Source organism: Procambarus clarkii, chromosome 7, assembly GCF_040958095.1.
Source record: "Procambarus clarkii isolate CNS0578487 chromosome 7, FALCON_Pclarkii_2.0, whole genome shotgun sequence".
NCBI lineage: Eukaryota > Metazoa > Arthropoda > Malacostraca > Decapoda > Cambaridae > Procambarus > Procambarus clarkii.
Window position 1 is genome coordinate 24,616,305 of NC_091156.1, and position 21,978 is coordinate 24,638,282.

Below are 21,978 nucleotides of genomic sequence, written 5' to 3' on the forward strand. Positions count from 1 at the left end.
GATTAAATATCCATCACAGAAAAGGGACTTAATAATTGAAGATGAAGACTGGCTGGCTGATGTCATATGAATATTGGAGATGTACCTGTGCAGGTCGCCGAGGGGACTACGTTTCGGGATGACGGAAACCTGCTGTTTAATCTCCTTGGGTCAAATAGTACGAGATGGAAGAGAGCCATTTAATCCTACTTTGGAAAATAATATATGACGGAAGGTAGCGAACGTTAAATGATTTAAAACATTAGGAGACTATTAGACACCATCGAATAAAAAATGACAGCACCCCCGTGTGTTAGAGGAGACCGTCGGGAAAAGCAAAGCGGCGCCCTCCAGTCATAATTCCCACTACCCCCCATCAACCTCTGAAATAACAAAGGTTTCTAAAACTTCTAGACTACCCGCCCATTTCGCAGCTTCTGGATTCCACAGAGGTCTGCTATCGAAAGTCGGACAACATTAACGATGATTTCGCAGTGTGACGTAGTTCACCAGCTTGTTACACTCGCGGCATGCCCCCAGTGTCCCCAACATGAGGCACAATGTAACCACACCACTGAAACAAGCTACGGGTCACCCCACCTGTGCTACTGCAGAAAAGCTCCGATTCAGCAATGAGTCTGGACCGCCTGGATCCGGCCATGACGGTGGTCAGCTCTCAAATATTACATTCGTACATGATCATGATGCAGCAATGAGTGACACTTGTGCTCCCCCTCACACTAAAATGCAAATATTTTGTCTTGAATTTAAATATTCCATTGTTAACCAGACAAAAACGTCTTCATTAAATGTTTTGTCACTCACTGACAGGAGGATTGTTCTTCGCCGGGAAGATGAGGGAGGCGCGCTACGTGACCATGTTGGACCCGCTACAGGACCGCTACGGGCCTCGCTGGGGCGCTATGCTGTATCTGCCCGCGCTGGCCGGGGAGACCCTCTGGTCAGCCTCCATCCTCGCTGCCCTCGGTAAGTACCTCGCTATGATTGGTGCCCTCGGTAAGTACCTCGCTATGATTGGTGCCCTCGGTAAGTATCTCGCTATGATTGGTGCCCTCGGTAAGTACCTCGCTGGTATCTCGCTATGATTGGTGCTCACGGTAAGTACCGCGCTATCATTGGTGCCTTCGGTAAGTATCTCGCTATGATTGGTGCCCACGGTAAGTACCGCGCTATGATTGGTGCCTTCGGTAAGTATCTCGCTATGATTGGTGCCTTTGGTAAGTACCTCGCTATGATTGGTATCCTCGGTAAGTACCTCGCTATGATTGGTGCCCTCGGTAAGTACCTCGCTATGATTGGTGCCCTCGGTAAGTACCTCGCTATGATTGGTGCCCTCGGTAAGTACCTCGCTATGATTGGTGTCTTCGGTAAGTATCTTGCTATGATTGGTGCCCTCGGTAAGTACCTCGCTATGATTGGTGCCCTCGGTAAGTACCTCGCTATGATTGGTGCCCTCGGTAAGTACCTCGCTATGATTGGTGCCCTCGGTAAGTACCTCGCTATGATTGGTGCCCTCGGTAAGTACCTCGCTATGATTGGTGCCTTCAGTAAGTACCTCGCTATGATTGGTGCCTTCGGTAAGTATCTCGCTATGATTGGTGCCTTCAGTAAGTACCTCGCTATGATTGGTGCCCTCGGTAAGTACCTCGCTATGATTGGTGCCCTCGGTAAGTACCTCGCTATGATTGGTGTCTTCGGTAAGTATCTCGCTATGATTGGTGTCCTCGGTAAGTACCTCGCTATGATTGGTGCCCTCGGTAAGTACTTCGCTGGTATCTAGCTATGATTGGTGCTCTCGGTAAGTATCTCGCTATGATTGGTGCCCTCGGTAAGTACCTCGCTATGATTGGTGCCTTCGGTAAGTATCTCGTTATGATTGGTGCCTTCAGTAAGTACCTCGCTATGATTGGTGCCCTCGGTAAGTACCTCGCTATGATTGGTGCCCTCGGTAAGTACCTCGCTATGATTGGTGCCCTCGGTAAGTACCTTGCTATGATTGGTGCCCTCGGTAAGTACCTTGCTATGATTGGTGCCTTCAGTAAGTACCTCAATAGTCCGTTGCTATGTTGCGTACCTGCTGTATCGCACTGTTCCTTGACTATGTTGCGTGCCCGCTGTATCACACTGTTCCTTGACTGTGTTGGGTGCCCGCTGTATCGCACTGTTCCTTGACTGTGTTGCGTGCCCGCTGTATCACACTGTTCCTTGACTGTGTTGCGTGCCCGCTGTATCACACTGTTCCTTGACTATGTTGGGTGCCCGCTGTATCACACTGCTCCCTGACCCATGTTGGGTGCCCGCTGTATCACACTGCTCCCTGACTGTGTTGGGTGCCCACTGTATCGCACTGCTCCCTGACTGTGTTGGGTGCCCGCTGTATCACACTGCTCCCTGACTATGTTGGGTGCCCGCTGTATCACACTGCTCTCTGACTATGTTGGGTGCCCGCTGTATCACACTGCTCCCTGACTATGTTGGGTGCCCGCTGTATCACACTGCTCCCTGACCCATGTTGGGTGCCCGCTGTATCACACTGCTCCCTGACTATGTTGGGTGCCCGCTGTATCACACTGCTCCCTAACCCATGTTGGGTGCCCGCTGTATCACACTGCTCCCTGACTATGTTGGGTGCCCGCTGTATCACACTGCTCCCTGACTATGTTGGGTGCTTGCTGTATCACACTGCTCCCTGACTATGTTGGATGCTTGCTGTATCACACTGCTCCCTAACCCATGTTGGGTGCCCGCTGTATCACACTGCTCCCTGACTATGTTGGGTGCCCGCTGTATCACACTGCTCCCTGACTATGTTGGGTGCTTGCTGTATCACACTGCTCCCTGACCCATGTTGGGTGCCCGCTGTATCACACTGCACCCTGACCCATGTTGGGTGCCCGCTGTATCACACTGCTCCCTGAGTATGTTGGGTGCTCTCGGAAACCTGGATTGTCAACCCTTCCTCCGAATAGACAGTAGGTTTTTTTAATACTAAATGTAATAAGTACATTCCTGACTCTCTGCATAATAAATAAATACAATTAATTTTGCTGTTAAATTTACCTCCCCCATATATTCTCCTCATTTTCTGTTAAGTTAATACACTCAAAATTTTTAGGTTGAAGTTTTTGTGTTCAACTCTCTATACGCAAGTTTTAAATATAAGGAATTTCTTATTAAGTTTTATTAAACAATTGAGGTTTTATAATTTTTTTTAAATATCCTGAGTTACTTTATAATTTGTTGAAAGACTAATTGTAATTAAGAAAACAATAAATGCTATTTACATGTTTGACCTCCTACACTCCCAAGGTTAGGTTAGGTTAGGTTAGGTCGTGGTTTTCTAGACAGGTTTTCAGGTAAGCTCTAATATTCACAGTATTTTGGTGCGATGCTGGCGATTAAGTGTTTTTCTGTACTATGCCGATAGTCAGAATTGTACTTACTACATTTAGTATTAAAACGTACTGTCTATTTGGAGGATGGACTGTGGATTGTATATGGATGACGTTGTGAGTTCTTCTACTCCCTAAGTAGAAGCTTGGCCTGGGACCAAGCTTAACTTGTGATAACTTGGTCCACCAGGCTGTTGCTTGGAGCGGCCCGCAGCCCCACATATTCATAACAGACTCTTTGGTCCGGCATTTCTTGCAGAAAACTACCACTTAAGTTCTGGCAAGTTGCTAATAATAGCTGGGAGGGTATATACCAGCCGTGGACCTCTGATGTTTATACAGTGTTCTCTGATTGTGCCTATGGCACCCCTGCTCTTCACTTGTGGGGAAATTCCAGGCAGCTAATCTCTCTTTTTCAAATTGATTTAATAAAATAAAGTTATGTCTTATTTATATTCTTAGTAAGTAAGAATTAATTAAGTGGACTGTATATACTGGTAAACTGCCTGAAATCTTCTTACACACTATTGGGAGGGACAATTGGTAGCCTAAACCACTTTGTTATGGCTCCTTCTTAAACTACCAATTGTTTACCTTTTAATCTGTTATTTCAGTTATTTCAGTATACCACATATGGTGGTCTAATCTACTAATATAATAATTAATTATGACTACTACTACTAAAAGCATAAATGGCTTAGCTATGCCAGTAGAATGGGCCTGGTAAGGCTTGTAGGTGTAGCCTCAGATTGGGTGTGGCCCGGTGCCTCCTGGTGCCACGTAATGGCGGCTTGTGGGGAGAATGCCTGGCAAGCAATAGTTAATGTGTATGAGCCAACTGTCTGCTCTACTCTTGATGCTCCTCTCACAATTTACCTGTATGGGATGCAAGGAATTAATCAAAGTTCCCTAAACATATCAATTACAGGTATGACATGAACTGTGAGGGTTGTAATGGAGTACACGTACGTTGTATTTGGGGATCTCCTACGACCTAACAATCTACTATTAATATTAAACAGTGCACTAGAAAAATATACTATACTTGGTAGACGGATACAGTCGTTGTTGTGATGTTGTTAGGCTGTGTTGCTGGTGTTGACACGTAAATAGGGTGTGTAGCTGTTTACACCAGTTAACCAAGACAGCGTGGTAGGCTGATCCCTGGTTGTTATTATTAAGATGTGGACGCCTTCCTCCCCACTCGGGCCAACGCCCTTATGCTCTGGTTCCTCACTCAAAGTAATTTTACATTAACAAGGGAACCTAGCTACAATACTGTGTAAATAATTATATTCAGTCTTATTGATTAATTTTTTGTTAACTCTAGAGACTAAACTAGTCTATTAACAATGTTTCATAATGTAAATATACGATGACTTCCATGACGTCACGGAGTCGATGACGTCACGGAGTCTCCCATTTTCCATCCTGAAGGGAGTACAGACTAGGGGAGACTGTGTTATTTGTGTGTGTGTGGTTGTGTGTGTGTCGGTTTCCCGACATAATTCCCAGGGGGCAGAACACGGGTCGAAGTCCCGGTAAGGACTGCGATCACTTTATTCTTCTCCCTCAGAATTATAGTGCTGCTTTAATTTGAGTTTACATTGTTGTGCAGCAGTCCGTTGGGGACGTATGTCCCGTACTGGCGTATCGGGTGCTGGAAGTCGCTGTACATCTTCTTTCCTGCCCAGTTCTAAAGGTACTAATTTCTCTAAAGTTTTGAGAGTAGTGTTGCCTTTGCATTTTACTTTCACTATTCTCAAGATGCCCTGGCTGTCTGGATGAACAGAGACTATTTCTCCTATAGGCCACTCCGAGCGTGGTCCGTCACTATCCACCAGAACTATGTCACCAGGGTTCAAGTTAATTCTGTTATAGGGATTGTTTGCCCCGTAATGATACTCCCTCAGAGCTGTTAGGTATTCACGAGTCCATACGTCATTCCACCGACTTATCACCCTTGAAAGATGTTTGAAACGTTGAACCAAATCACTCTCTTTGACATATGAAGGATCCTCTGGTTCCTCATCCGTAAGGGACACAAGTGTTTTGAGAGGTCTCCCATACATCAGATGAGCTGGCCTTAATGGTTCACGCTGCAAAACATCATCAGAGAGGTAGGTAAGTGGTCGGTTGTTAACTCGTGCTTCTATTTCTATGATTACTGTTTGAAGCTCCTGAAGGTCAATCTTTTGGCGGTGTAGGGTTTTCCGTAAAGACCGTTTTACCGTACCAACCATGCGTTCATAGAAGCCTCCATGCCATGGTGCTCTGGGAGGTATGAATTTCCAATAGCACTGCCATTGAGTTAGGGCTCTGCGTACCTTTGGGTGTGTCCAGATTTTCCTCAAGCATGCTTCTCCTGCCACCAAGTTGGACACATTGTCTGAAATCATTAACTTGGGACAAGATCTACTTGAAGCAAACCTGCGGAAAGCCTGTAAGAATGCTTTGGCACTCATATCGGGAGTCACTTCTAGATGGACTGCCCTTGTTGTGGCACAAGTAAAAAGACAGATATAGGCCTTTACTGGTTTCTTGTCTTTAGTGCCTGTCAGTGTTAGTGCTCCTGTGAAATCTACTCCTGTTGTCTCAAAAGGATGAATATGTACGACTCGTTCCTTCGGAAGTGGAGGAGGGCCAGGATATGGACACACTCTGGCATCGTATCTCCGGCATACAACACAGGATTTGATTATGGATTTTACTGTCTGTCTACCTTGGGGTAGCCAGTACTGTTGTCTTAATTCTGTGAGAGTATCTAATACCCCACCATGCAGAGTGCAGTATTTGTGTATATGTAACACAATTAGTTTGCTTACTATGTGGTGACGAGGGAGCAATATTGGATTTTTTGCTTCCAGATCTATGTCAGCATGTTGTAAGCGTCCTCCGCATCTTATCAAGTTATAATTGTCAGTGTCTAACCAGAGACCCAGATCATGTTGTAGCTTCTTAGGAACATTGTCAATTTCTGTCCCGAATGTGTCGGTCTGAGCTCTTTTAACCCAGTACCTCAAGGCACTAGGGAATTTATGCTTGATTCCTATTTTCTTTAGAAAATCAAACACTACTTGGGTGACACCTACAAGTTTGTTCAGTTCAGAGTACCGAGCAGGATCAATTACCAAAGTCCGAGGTAGTTCCGGGTTCTCAGTGGGAACAGTGACATTGGTCACAATGACTTGTGGCTTTTGTTCAGGCCACTGGTCGCTGATTAGCCACTGAGGTCCATTGAACCACATCTCTGCCTTTGTTAATTGCCGTAAAGTCAGGCCTTGGGAGAGATAGTCAGCTGGATTCTCTTTAGTAGGTACATATCTTAGTTTATACCCTGCTGACAACTCTCGTATTTCCTTAACGTGGTTACTCACATAAGGATTCTTACTGTTATTGTTTTTAACCCACTGTAGCACTGCCTCATTATCTGACCATACTAACTGTTTCTTTAAAGTGGATGTGGCTTAAGGCCTTGATCAGATAATGAGCCAATCTTACACCTAGCAGTAGGGCTGTTAATTCCAGTTGTGGCAGTGATCTTTTCTTTAAAGGTGCCACTCTGGCCTTTGATGTGAGCAAATTGGCTTGCCCATTTGAGACCAGGTAAGCTACTGTACCATAAGCCTTTCCTGAGGCATCACAAAATACATGCAGCTTAATTGGTTCTTTTTCATTTACTACTGTGTTCCTAGTGAACTTGACAGACTCTAGGATACTTAAATCTTTCACTAACCCTTGCCATTTTTCCTGTAGGGGAGGTGTTAGAAGATCATCCCAGCCTATCTTTTGTTGCCAACATTCCTGTATTATCATCTTCCCATTAATTAGTATTGGACTTAATAAGCCTAATGGGTCGAAGGGTTTGCTGACTTGTGATAACAATTTCCTCATTGTTAAGTTAGTGGTATCTGTCTCCACTGACTTGATTGTCAACTGATCGGTTGTCGTGTTCCATTGGACACCTAGTACCTTTGTCATCTCGGGTACTTGGTAGTCGGGAAATTCAGTTGTGATCAGTTGTTTTAATTTGTCATTGTTAGAGACCCAAAACTGGAGAGGCATATTGGCTCCCATTAATTCTCGATTGGCCTCATGGTATATGTCCAACAGCTTACTTTCACTGTTGGCTGTTCCTTGAAAGTTATCCACATACAGGTTTTCGCAAATTTCTGTCTTGTTCGGGCTATTGGACTTCTTCAAGTGCGTATCCAAGGTAGCTTGAAGCAGAAATGGTGAGCTTGTGGGCTCCGAACAAAACAGACGCAAACCGATAAGTGATTATTTCACTGTTTGGATCATTAGGATCCTTAACCCATAGAAACTTTGTGTAGTTCCAGTCTTCTTCTTGAAGACCTACCCTAAGGAATGCCTTGCTAATGTCGGCCGTATATGCATAAGTCCTTATACAAAACTTTAACAGCACGTCATAAAGCCTTTGTGTTAGGCTTGGACCTGTTTGAAGGCAATCATTTAACGAAACACTATTCTGCCCCATCTTAGCGCTGCAATTAAATACTATCCGTAGTGGGGTAGTAGCAGAATTCTTCTGAACATGGTGGTGTGGCAGATAATGTCCTTCCTTTGGGTTATCATTTGTTACAACTTCGATAAATTTGTCATCGAGCTGCTTCTGTATTATTTCATGGTACAACTTCAAGTTCTCAGGTTGTCTTTGTAAACGTAACACCTGTGATCTTAATTGATTTTGTGCCATGAAGTAGTTGATGGGTAGCTGAGGGTGATTCAGCTTCCATGGTAACCTGACCCAGTACTGATTATCTCTGTAGATAACTGAGTCTAGGTATTGTTTATAAGTCCAGTCATCATCTGGGCTAGGTTGTTCAGGGACAATGCCGAGAGTTGCCAGGTCCCATGGTTTATATACTGGGGGATCAAGCTCATCCTCGGAAATGTCTCTGAGTTGCAGTGGAGACTGTTCTCCTAGTCATGCAACCATTACTGTGTTGGCATGTTGGTGATCCACAGGTGCGGGTTGTTTTAGCCGTAATACTGGGCCTGTTAGTAAATAGCCACCTGCAGATGGTAACACGTTCATACCGTGGTAATCTTCCTTTCCTATGATAAACTTATGGTAGACATCTGATCCCATAAGGATTCCAATATTGGAAAGGTTGTCCGATGTAATGTTATCAGCCAAAGGAATTCCCTTTTCTTCCAGGAATTTGGCTGTTGTTCCTAGACCTTCTATATACAGGTCTGTTGGGAATCTATCTACTACCAGTGCTGGTACTTTTCGTACATAACCTCCTAATCGTACTGTGGGTCGTACTACCCTGTAAGTTCGGGCTCCTGAGTTAGTCAGGAATCCTGCTATGTTTATCCGTGTCTCCTCTACAGGTGTAAGTTTCAGTTTATCTACCAACTCCTTGGATATAAAGGTCAGTTGGGACCCCTGATCAAATAATCCACGTACGGTGGCTTTATTCTTTCCATTTCTAATGATCAATCGTGCAGTAGGTAGAGCTGATTCATGGTTAGACCTTGTCGTGAAGACACTTATGTCAGGTAACACAGTACAAAGCTTTACTGATGCTGTAGCTCCTTCCTCCTCCTGTGGTTTGGGAGACTTTATACTTGTGTCCCCACAAAGTGCAGTATGGTGTTGACCCTTATGGCACTTAGTGCAGATGCGCATTGCTGTTGTGCAATTGTCGGGATGATGTTCCCTTATACACTTGCTACATCTATGTAAATCCTTGAGTCGTTTTATGCGTGTTGCACGATCAGGGTAGCGTCTGCAATTGTACATGGAATGTGATTGCTCACAAACCACACATGGTCTCCAGACGTTAACAGTATCTTGAGGAGTCACCGTCTTGGGTGACGCGTTAACTGTAGGTTTAGAGGGACCAACTGCATATGTTCCTACACTGCCCTGATTCCACTTTGTGGAGGGGGAAGATGTCTTAGCTTTGTTTGGAGTACTGTTTGTACTCTGTTGTTTACTATTAGTAGCAGACGTAGGTTTAGATGTCGTTTTTTCTTCTGGATTAACTCTTTCTCGTTCTATGATGGTTTGTAAACCCTTTGTAATCTCATTTACAGTCAAGGATGACTTACCTACTAATACAAACAACTTATCCAGTATGTCCCTGGGTAATTTTCGTGTCATATGGACTTGTATTATCCAGTCTGACTCATCCAAGTTCACTTTATTTTTAATTAAGTGCCTTGAGCATGGACTCAAGCTCCAATCTGAAGGTTTGGAGTGAGACTGCAGTATTATTTGGAGGTTTAATGTCTAACAGTCTCTGTGTTAGAATTCTGATAGTCCTTTCAGGTTTAGCGTAATTATCTTTCAGGAGTTGCACTGCATTGTCATAATCATCATCTGTGTGATTTAGATTACAGACTACCTGATACGCTTCATCCTTCAAGACACTCTGTAAGTATGTAAACTTTGTTGTTTTTGGCACATTAGCATTAGAATCCACAGAATCGACAAATTTGCTCCAGAAACCGTCCCAACTCTCGTCTTCTGTTCCAGAAAAAGTTGGTAAACTAAGTGATGGCAATTTGACTTCTGGTGCTGTCTGGTTCTGGGAAGTTGTGGTTGCAATATTTATATTGGCTTTATGGGCATGTATGATATCATCAAAGTGTTGCAACTCTTTAAACATTGCATCTTCATAATCGGAATGTTCTTGTATAACATCTTGTAATGTTTCTCCATCAACACTGGTATTCTGAAGTAAAACTTGATATTCTTTCATTTGTTGCAACACACGGTCATATTTGTTCCGTGTAAGCTTAAGATAATTTTCCAATGCTACATAGTTAACTGGAGTTTGTTTACTCATGTCTTCACATGTGCTAATCTGCCGTGATAAATGATCCCTCAATCCTGTGAGGGTTATTTGGACATTTTTGACAGTAGACATCTTGGAAGTACTTGTTAGTCGTATAGACTAGTGTCAGGACTATTTATGGCACTTGTATTAGTAAAGCCACTAGTTTCCGAACTAGAGCTACTTTTCATTTATTGAAATATACACTGTATAATCATACACACTATAATTTGAGTGGTAGACCTGTATCAATGCTGGTATCCGCAAGTTAGCCCATCATTATCACTCTTGGTTGGTACAGAGACACAGGTTAACACTCAAAGGTGAAATGATTATAGTTAAATTGTACTAATGTTATATTGATATCATATTGACAACACAACTCGGGTTGTCTTAAATACTGCATAAAAAATATGTACTTGCTAGGTTGTAATATGTGTTCAACTCTAGACAAGTGTAAAATTCTTACCCTTACACCAGGTTAGCACAATAAATTAGACTAGGTTGCTGTACAACACCAGCCTAAAATGTTCTACCCTTGTGCAAGAATTAGTTGTTAATAATGTGGCATGCAGTAAATGTTACAGTAATGGCAATAATAATGCAATAATTACAAAAAAACATTTATAAGTAACTTATAAGTAAAGTAGCCTCTTATCAACCTCTTGTAATGAAATGTAAAAAAGCACAATTGTTCCTTTGGTACTGCTAGAACAATAATAGTGCTTGTTGTGAGTTCTGTTTGCTATGAGATTGAAAAGTTAGGCTAGAAAAATGCAAAAAATATAGCAGTGTCTTCCTGCTATAATGTGTGTAGGTAATATTGCACTATATGTATGTATAATCTAGTTTCAAAGGACTAAATAATCCGGTTCCGAAGGACCAAAATAATGTGGGGAAATTCCAGGCAGCTAATCTCTCTTTTTCAAATTGATTTAATAAAATAAAGTTATGTCTTATTTATTTTCTTAGTAAGTAAGAATTAATTAAGTGGACTGTATATACTGGTAAACTGCCTGAAATCTTCTTACACACTATTGGGAGGGACAATTGGTAGCCTAAACCACTTTGTTATGGCTCCTTCTTAAACTACCAATTGTTTACCTTTTAATCTGTTATTTCAGTTATTTCAGTATACCACATATGGTGGTCTAATCTACTAATATAATAATTAATTATGACTACTACTACTAAAAGCATAAATGGCTTAGCTATGCCAGTAGAATGGGCCTGGTAAGGCTTGTAGGTGTAGCCTCAGATTGGGTGTGGCCCGGTGCCTCCTGGTGCCACGTAATGGCGGCTTGTGGGGAGAATGCCTGGCAAGCAATAGTTAATGTGTATGAGCCAACTGTCTGCTCTACTCTTGATGCTCCTCTCACAATTTACCTGTATGGGATGCAAGGAATTAATCAAAGTTCCCTAAACATATCAATTACAGGTATGACATGAACTGTGAGGGTTGTAATGGAGTACACGTACGTTGTATTTGGGGATCTCCTACGACCTAACAATCTACTATTAATATTAAACAGTGCACTAGAATAATATACTATACTTGGTAGACGGATACAGTCGTTGTTGTGATGTTGTTAGGCTGTGTTGCTGGTGTTGACACGTAAATAGGGTGTGTAGCTGTTTACACCAGTTAACCAAGACAGCGTGGTAGGCTGATCCCTGGTTGTTATTATTAAGATGTGGACGCCTTCCTCCCCACTCGGGCCAACGCCCTTATGCTCTGGTTCCTCACTCAAAGTAATTTTACATTAACGAGGGAACCTAGCTACAATACTGTGTAAATAATTATATTCAGTCTTATTGATTAATTTTTTGTTAACTCTAGAGACTAAACTAGTCTATTAACAATGTTTCATAATGTAAATATACGATGACTTCCATGACGTCACGGAGTCGATGACGTCACGGAGTCTCCCATTTTCCATCCTGAAGGGAGTACAGACTAGGGGAGACTGTGTTATTTGTGTGTGTGTGGTTGTGTGTGTGTCGGTTTCCCGACATAATTCCCAGGGGGCAGAACACGGGTCGAAGTCCCGGTAAGGACTGCGATCACTTTATTCTTCTCCCTCAGAATTATAGTGCTGCTTTAATTTGAGTTTACATTGTTGTGCAGCAGTCCGTTGGGGACGTATGTCCCGTACTGGCGTATCGGGTGCTGGAAGTCGCTGTACATCTTCTTTCCTGCCCAGTTCTAAAGGTACTAATTTCTCTAAAGTTTTGAGAGTAGTGTTGCCTTTGCATTTTACTTTCACTATTCTCAAGATGCCCTGGCTGTCTGGATGAACAGAGACTATTTCTCCTATAGGCCACTCCGAGCGTGGTCCGTCACTATCCACCAGAACTATGTCACCAGGGTTCAAGTTAATTCTGTTATAGGGATTGTTTGCCCCGTAATGATACTCCCTCAGAGCTGTTAGGTATTCACGAGTCCATACGTCATTCCACCGACTTATCACCCTTGAAAGATGTTTGAAACGTTGAACCAAATCACTCTCTTTGACATATGAAGGATCCTCTGGTTCCTCATCCGTAAGGGACACAAGTGTTTTGAGAGGTCTCCCATACATCAGATGAGCTGGCCTTAATGGTTCACGCTGCAAAACATCATCAGAGAGGTAGGTAAGTGGTCGGTTGTTAACTCGTGCTTCTATTTCTATGATTACTGTTTGAAGCTCCTGAAGGTCAATCTTTTGGCGGTGTAGGGTTTTCCGTAAAGACCGTTTTACCGTACCAACCATGCGTTCATAGAAGCCTCCATGCCATGGTGCTCTGGGAGGTATGAATTTCCAATAGCACTGCCATTGAGTTAGGGCTCTGCGTACCTTTGGGTGTGTCCAGATTTTCCTCAAGCATGCTTCTCCTGCCACCAAGTTGGACACATTGTCTGAAATCATTAACTTGGGACAAGATCTACTTGAAGCAAACCTGCGGAAAGCCTGTAAGAATGCTTTGGCACTCATATCGGGAGTCACTTCTAGATGGACTGCCCTTGTTGTGGCACAAGTAAAAAGACAGATATAGGCCTTTACTGGTTTCTTGTCTTTAGTGCCTGTCAGTGTTAGTGCTCCTGTGAAATCTACTCCTGTTGTCTCAAAAGGATGAATATGTACGACTCGTTCCTTCGGAAGTGGAGGAGGGCCAGGATATGGACACACTCTGGCATCGTATCTCCGGCATACTAACACAGGATTTGATTATGGATTTTACTGTCTGTCTACCTTGGGGTAGCCAGTACTGTTGTCTTAATTCTGTGAGAGTATCTAATACCCCACCATGCAGAGTGCAGTATTTGTGTATATGTAACACAATTAGTTTGCTTACTATGTGGTGACGAGGGAGCAATATTGGATTTTTTGCTTCCAGATCTATGTCAGCATGTTGTAAGCGTCCTCCGCATCTTATCAAGTTATAATTGTCAGTGTCTAACCAGAGACCCAGATCATGTTGTAGCTTCTTAGGAACATTGTCAATTTCTGTCCCGAATGTGTCGGTCTGAGCTCTTTTAACCCAGTACCTCAAGGCACTAGGGAATTTATGCTTGATTCCTATTTTCTTTAGAAAATCAAACACTACTTGGGTGACACCTACAAGTTTAGTTCAGTTCAGAGTACCGAGCAGGATCAATTACCAAAGTCCGAGGTAGTTCCGGGTTCTCAGTGGGAACAGTGACATTGGTCACAATGACTTGTGGCTTTTGTTCAGGCCACTGGTCGCTGATTAGCCACTGAGGTCCATTGAACCTACATCTCTGCCTTTGTTAATTGCCGTAAAGTCAGGCCTCGGGAGAGATAGTCAGCTGGATTCTCTTTAGTAGGTACATATCTTAGTTTATACCCTGCTGACAACTCTCGTATTTCCTTAACGTGGTTACTCACATAAGGATTCTTACTGTTATTGTTTTTAATCCCACTGTAGCACTGCCTCATTATCTGACCATACTAACTGTTTCTTTAAAGTGGATGTGGCTTAAGGCCTTGATCAGATAATGAGCCAATCTTACACCTAGCAGTAGGGCTGTTAATTCCAGTTGTGGCAGTGATCTTTTCTTTAAAGGTGCCACTCTGGCCTTTGATGTGAGCAAATTGGCTTGCCCATTTGAGACCAGGTAAGCTACTGTACCATAAGCCTTTCCTGAGGCATCACAAAATACATGCAGCTTAATTGGTTCCTTTTTCATTTACTACTGTGTTCCTAGTGAACTTGACAGACTCTAGGATACTTAAATCTTTCACTAACCCTTGCCATTTTTCCTGTAGGGGAGGTGTTAGAAGATCATCCCAGCCTATCTTTTGTTGCCAACATTCCTGTATTATCATCTTCCCATTAATTAGTATTGGACTTAATAAGCCTAATGGGTCGAAGGGTTTGCTGACTTGTGATAACAATTTCCTCATTGTTAAGTTAGTGGTATCTGTCTCCACTGACTTGATTGTCAACTGATCGGTTGTCGTGTTCCATTGGACACCTAGTACCTTTGTCATCTCGGGTACTTGGTAGTCGGGAAATTCAGTTGTGATCAGTTGTTTTAATTTGTCATTGATAGAGACCCAAAACTGGAGAGGCATATTGGCTCCCATTAATTCTCGATTGGCCTCATGGTATATGTCCAACAGCTTACTTTCACTGTTGGCTGTTCCTTGAAAGTTATCCACATACAGGTTTTCGCTAATTTCTGTCTTGTTCGGGCTATTGGACTTCTTCAAGTGCGTATCCAAGGTAGCTTGAAGCAGAAATGGTGAGCTTGTGGCTCCGAACAAAACAGACTGCAAACCGATAAGTGATTATTTCACTGTTTGGATCATTAGGATCCTTAATCCATAGGAAACTTTGTGTAGTTCCAGTCTTCTTCTTGAAGACCTACCCTAAGGAATGCCTTGCTAATGTCGGCCGTATATGCATAAGTCCCTTATACGAAACTTTAACAGCACGTCATAAAGCCTTTGTGTTAGGCTTGGACCTGTTTGAAGGCAATCATTTAACGAAACACTATTCTGCCCCATCTTAGCGCTGCAATTAAATACTATCCGTAGTGGGGTAGTAGCAGAATTCTTCTGAACATGGTGGTGTGGCAGATAATGTCCTTCCTTTGGGTTATCATTTGTTACAACTTCGATAAATTTGTCATCGAGCTGCTTCTGTATTATTTCATGGTACAACTTCAAGTTCTCAGGTTGTCCTTTGTAAACGTAACACCTGTGATCTTAATTGATTTTGTGCCATGAAGTAGTTGATGGGTAGCTGAGGGTGATTCAGCTTCCATGGTAACCTGACCCAGTACTGATTATCTCTGTAGATAACTGAGTCTAGGTATTGTTTATAAGTCCAGTCATCATCTGGGCTAGGTTGTTCAGGGACAATGCCGAGAGTTGCCAGGTCCCATAGGTTTATATACTGGGGGATCAAGCTCATCCTCGGAAATGTCTCTGAGTTGCAGTGGAGACTAGTTCTCCTAGTCATGCAACCATTACTGTGTTGGCATGTTGGTGATCCACAGGTGCGGGTTGTTTTAGCCGTAATACTGGGCCTGTTAGTAAATAGCCACCTGCAGATGGTAACACGTTCATACCAGTGGTAATCTTCCTTTCCTATGATAAACTTATGGTAGACATCTGATCCCATAAGGATTCCAATATTGGAAAGGTTGTCCGATGTAATGTTATCAGCCAAAGGAATTCCCTTTTCTTCCAGGAATTTGGCTGTTGTTCCTAGACCTTCTATATACAGGTCTGTTGGGAATCTATCTACTACCAGTGCTGGTACTTTTCGTACATAACCTCCTAATCGTACTGTGGGTCGTACTACCCTGTAAGTTCGGGCTCCTGAGTTAGTCAGGAATCCTGCTATGTTTATCCGTGTCTCCTCTACAGGTGTAAGTTTCAGTTTATCTACCAACTCCTTGGATATAAAGGTCAGTTGGGACCCCTGATCAAATAATCCACGTACGGTGGCTTTATTCTTTCCATTTCTAATGATCAATCGTGCAGTAGGTAGAGCTGATTCATGGTTAGACCTTGTCGTGAAGACACTTATGTCAGGTAACACAGTACAAAGCTTTACTGATGCTGTAGCTCCTTCCTCCTCCTGTGGTTTGGGAGACTTTATACTTGTGTCCCCACAAAGTGCAGTATGGTGTTGACCCTTATGGCACTTAGTGCAGATGCGCATTGCATGTTGTGCAATTGTCGGGATGATGTTCCCTTATACACTTGCTACATCTATGTAAATCCTTGAGTCGTTTTATGCGTGTTGCACGATCAGGGTAGCGTCTGCAATTGTACATGGAATGTGATTGCTCACAAACCACACATGGTCTCCAGACGTTAACAGTATCTTGAGGAGTCACCGTCTTGGGTGACGCGTTAACTGTAGGTTTAGAGGGACCAACTGCATATGTTCCTACACTGCCCTGATTCCACTTTGTGGAGGGGGAAGATGTCTTAGCTTTGTTTGGAGTACTGTTTGTACTCTGTTGTTTACTATTAGTAGCAGACGTAGGTTTAGATGTCGTTTTTTCTTCTGGATTAACTCTTTCTCGTTCTATGATGGTTTGTAAACCCTTTGTAATCTCATTTACAGTCAAGGATGACTTACCTACTAATACAAACAACTTATCCAGTATGTCCCTGGGTAATTTTCGTGTCATATGGACTTGTATTATCCAGTCTGACTCATCCAAGTTCACTTTATTTTAATTAAGTGCCTTGAGCATGGACTCAAGCTCCAATCTGAAGGTTTGGAGTGAGACTGCAGTATTATTTGGAGGTTTAATGTCTAACAGTCTCTGTGTTAGAATTCTGATAGTCCTTTCAGGTTTAGCGTAATTATCTTTCAGGAGTTGCACTGCATTGTCATAATCATCATCTGTGTGATTTAGATTACAGACTACCTGATACGCTTCATCCTTCAAGACACTCTGTAAGTATGTAAACTTTGTTGTTTTTGGCACATTAGCATTAGAATCCACAGAATCGACAAATTTGCTCCAGAAACCGTCCCAACTCTCGTCTTCTGTTCCAGAAAAAGTTGGTAAACTAAGTGATGGCAATTTGACTTCTGGTGCTGTCTGGTTCTGGGAAGTTGTGGTTGCAATATTTATATTGGCTTTATGGGCATGTATGATATCATCAAAGTGTTGCAACTCTTTAAACATTGCATCTTCATAATCGGAATGTTCTTGTATAACATCTTGTAATGTTTCTCCATCAACACTGGTATTCTGAAGTAAAACTTGATATTCTTTCATTTGTTGCAACACACGGTCATATTTGTTCCGTGTAAGCTTAAGATAATTTTCCAATGCTACATAGTTAACTGGAGTTTGTTTACTCATGTCTTCACATGTGCTAATCTGCCGTGATAAATGATCCCTCAATCCTGTGAGGGTTATTTGGACATTTTTGACAGTAGACATCTTGGAAGTACTTGTTAGTCGTATAGACTAGTGTCAGGACTATTTATGGCACTTGTATTAGTAAAGCCACTAGTTTCCGAACTAGAGCTACTTTATCATTTATTGAAATATACACTGTATAATCATACACACTATAATTTGAGTGGTAGACCTGTATCAATGCTGGTATCCGCAAGTTAGCCCATCATTATCACTCTTGGTTGGTACAGAGACACAGGTTAACACTCAAAGGTGAAATGATTATAGTTAAATTGTACTAATGTTATATTGATATCATATTGACAACACAACTCGGGTTGTCTTAAATACTGCATAAAAAATATGTACTTGCTAGGTTGTAATATGTGTTCAACTCTAGACAAGTGTAAAATTCTTACCCTTACACCAGGTTAGCACAATAAATTAGACTAGGTTGCTGTACAACACCAGCCTAAAATGTTCTACCCTTGTGCAAGAATTAGTTGTTAATAATGTGGCATGCAGTAAATGTTACAGTAATGGCAATAATAATGCAATAATTACAAAAAAAACATTTATAAGTAACTTATAAGTAAAGTAGCCTCTTATCAACCTCTTGTAATGAAATGTAAAAAAGCACAATTGTTCCTTTGGTACTGCTAGAACAATAATAGTGCTTGTTGTGAGTTCTGTTTGCTATGAGATTGAAAAGTTAGGCTAGAAAAATGCAAAAAATATAGCAGTGTCTTCCTGCTATAATGTGTGTAGGTAATATTGCACTATATGTATGTATAATCTAGTTTCAAAGGACTAAATAATCCGGTTCCGAAGGACCAAAATAATGTGGGGAAATTCCAGGCAGCTAATCTCTCTTTTCAAATTGATTTAATAAAATAAAGTTATGTCTTATTTATTTTCTTAGTAAGTAAGAATTAATTAAGTGGACTGTATATACTGGTAAACTGCCTGAAATCTTCTTACACACTATTGGGAGGGACAATTGGTAGCCTAAACCACTTTGTTATGGCTCCTTCTTAAACTACCAATTGTTTACCTTTTAATCTGTTATTTCAGTTATTTCAGTATACCACATATGGTGGTCTAATCTACTAATATAATAATTAATTATGACTACTACTACTAAAAGCATAAATGGCTTAGCTATGCCAGTAGAATGGGCCTGGTAAGGCTTGTAGGTGTAGCCTCAGATTGGGTGTGGCCCGGTGCCTCCTGGTGCCACGTAATGGCGGCTTGTGGGGAGAATGCCTGGCAAGCAATAGTTAATGTGTATGAGCCAACTGTCTGCTCTACTCTTGATGCTCCTCTCACAATTTACCTGTATGGGATGCAAGGAATTAATCAAAGTTCCCTAAACATATCAATTACAGGTATGACATGAACTGTGAGGGTTGTAATGGAGTACACGTACGTTGTATTTGGGGATCTCCTACGACCTAACCATCTACTATTAATATTAAACAGTGCACTAGAATAATATACAATACTTGGTAGACGGATACAGTCGTTGTTGTGATGTTGTTAGGCTGTGTTGCTGGTGTTGACACGTAAATAGGGTGTCTAGCTGTTTACACCAGTTAACCAAGACAGCGTGGTAGGCTGATCCCTGGTTGTTATTATTTAGATGTGGACGCCTTCCTCCCCACTCGGGCCAACGCCCTTATGCTCTGGTTCCTCACTCAAAGTAATTTTACATTAACGAGGGAACCTAGCTACAATAATGTGTAAATAATTATATTCAGTCTTATTGATTAATTTTTTGTTAACTCTAGAGACTAAACTAGTCTATTAACAATGTTTCATAATGTAAATATACGATGACTTCCATGACGTCACGGAGTCGATGACGTCACGGAGTCTCCCATTTTCCATCCTGAAGGGAGTACAGACTAGGGGAGACTGTGTTATTTGTGTGTGTGTGGTTGTGTGTGTGTCGGTTTCCCGACATCACTGGTTCTCTTCTGTGTTTTCTTCCACATCGTTCACTCCGTTATGTTGTTATTTTACTGTGTAAATTAGGGACCTGGCCCTGCAGTATTTCCCAGAAATATATATTATGTGATACTTCTCTCATCTCCTTTCTAGGGAGTACATTTTGAGAGCTTTAACCCTTAAACTGCGCATGGCGTATATATACGCCCTGAGTAACATGTCCCATGGTGCGCATGGCGTATATATACGCCATAGGGTGCCAGGCCTGATTCAAATGGCCCGCGGCTACACGGGGTTCACAGTAGCTTCCTCAGGGCTCTTGTAAACAGATGCCATTTTAAAAAAAAATCGTGGGCAATATTCTCAGGTGTGAGAGGCACAGTACTGTTGGAGCAACCAAGGCCGGCGCACGCAGCATGAGCGAACAGCATTGATGTTCAGCTTGTGCCCACAGCATCGCCGAAAAATGTCAAAATAAATATATAATTGTTATTATTTAGCGATGACAATATTACAGATGACCAATGACTGTGATATAAATAACCAGGGTTGTGATAATAGCAGGATTGTTGTAATAATTAGCGCTGTGTGAGGAGTGATGCTGAGAGACGGAGGGAGACAGCATCGTTTACTGACTGTGTGGCCACCTGTTATTGTTTGCGTTCACCATACTAGGTCAGTGGTTCTCTATGGTGAACACAAATGTAGATACTTATATATAATGTGTGTATTAGTGTAATAACAGCAAAAGGATTATGCTGGGAGGAGCCATATGGGTGACGGAGGTGACGTCGTCTGCACGATTTCTCTAGCTGTTTAGAGGGTGGCCACTATGCTCTTTGGGCGCTCTACAAGCTTAGGTGTACAGTTACGGTGCATAAAACATGTAGATATTTATATATAACGTCTGTATATAGTGTAATAACACCACAACTGGTATTGTTGGGGGAGAAAGTTTAGTGCGTGTGACCTTGAAAGAGTGAGGGAGCCGCCAGCCGCCATCTGTGTATAGCGACGACTCTTAGTGCCTGAACTAACTATATCAGCTTAGCTGTACAGTTGTGGTGAACAAAATATACTCATACTTATATATAACGTCTGTATATAGTGTAATAACACCACAACTGGTATTGTTGGGGGAGAAAGTTTAGTGCGTGTGTTGAGGGAGTGGCAGTGAGTGGCTGGCTGGTGTGTGGCGGTAACTCCTCGTTGCTTTTCGACTCTCAATACCAACTTAGTGGTTCGTTATGGTGACCAAAACATGCCAATACTTATATATAACCTGTGTATAGAGTGTAATAGCAGCAAAACTATTTGTTTATTGTTTTATAAACATAATAATTGAATCACTAATACGCACATCATACTTTTGAGTATAGCGATTATTAACCACTTTTATTATATAAATATATTACAATACACACTATTGAATAATATTACTGCAAAAAAACTAAGAAAAAATCAATCGGAGACATTGAAACAATTAGGTAATAATATCTTTGTGGCAACTCCCATCTGTCAACGCGGGTGACGCTGACCGGGTCTGACGACCGCTCTGTCAACGCCCACTTTTTGCCAGACTTCCTCGGTCAATTGCGCCCAAAATATGTCACCTACGATTTTTTTTTTATTTTTTCCGTGCTCAGGGGACACAAATTAACATGTTTAGAAGACGAAAAAATTTTTTTGAATTTTTTTTTTTCTTGCGCACAGGGGTGTAAATGTCCATATGACCCCTGAGCAGTGTAAGGGTTAAGACGGTCCTAATAGTTAAGATGCTTTACCATGTCTTTGTATACCGTATATATATATTGTTTTTTGTTGAGATATATACAAGAGTTGTTACATTCTTGTACAGCCACTAGTATGCGTAGCGTTTCGGGATGGTCCCTGGAATACGATTCCCGCCGCGAAAAATCGTTGTTACAACCAAGTACACATTTTACTGTTGCGTTAAACAGAGGCTACATTTAAGGATTTGCTCCCAGTAAATCCTCCCCGGCCAGGATACGAACCCATGACAAAGCGCTCGCGGAACGCCAGACGAGTGTCTTACCACTACACCACGGAGACTGTCGAAGACAGTCTCCGTGTCAGTACAGACAGTAACAGTAAGACAGTAACAGTGACAGTAAGACAGACAGTCTTACCACTACTGCCACGGAGACCACGGATATGTCCTCTGTATTCCCTCTATTTTAACAATCTCTCCTGCTCTGAAGGGGAAAGTGAGTACTGAGCAGTACTCAAGACGGGACAACACAAGTGATTTGAACAGTACAATAATTGTGATGGGATCCCTGGATTTGAAGGTTCTCGTAATCCAACATTATAGAATCTAGCAAATGCTATATTTGCTTGGTTATCCTCTCTTAAAGTTAGGTCGTAATAAATCATTATTCCCAGATGTTACACATGTTGCAAATCCTGCTATGGGCAG

General features: G+C 42.1%; 1 protein-coding gene across 1 annotated transcript in view; it reads left to right on the plus strand.

Annotated features, from left to right (window-relative positions):
• The window catches only part of LOC123747994 (high-affinity choline transporter 1-like), an 891,202-nt gene that overhangs the window by 567,973 nt on the left and 301,251 nt on the right, over window positions 1–21,978 (plus strand). Inside the window, exon 6 of the mRNA XM_069313991.1 lies at window positions 811–966. Coding sequence (XP_069170092.1) covers window positions 811–966 — 156 coding nt within the window. The remainder of the gene's footprint in view (window positions 1–810; window positions 967–21,978) is intronic.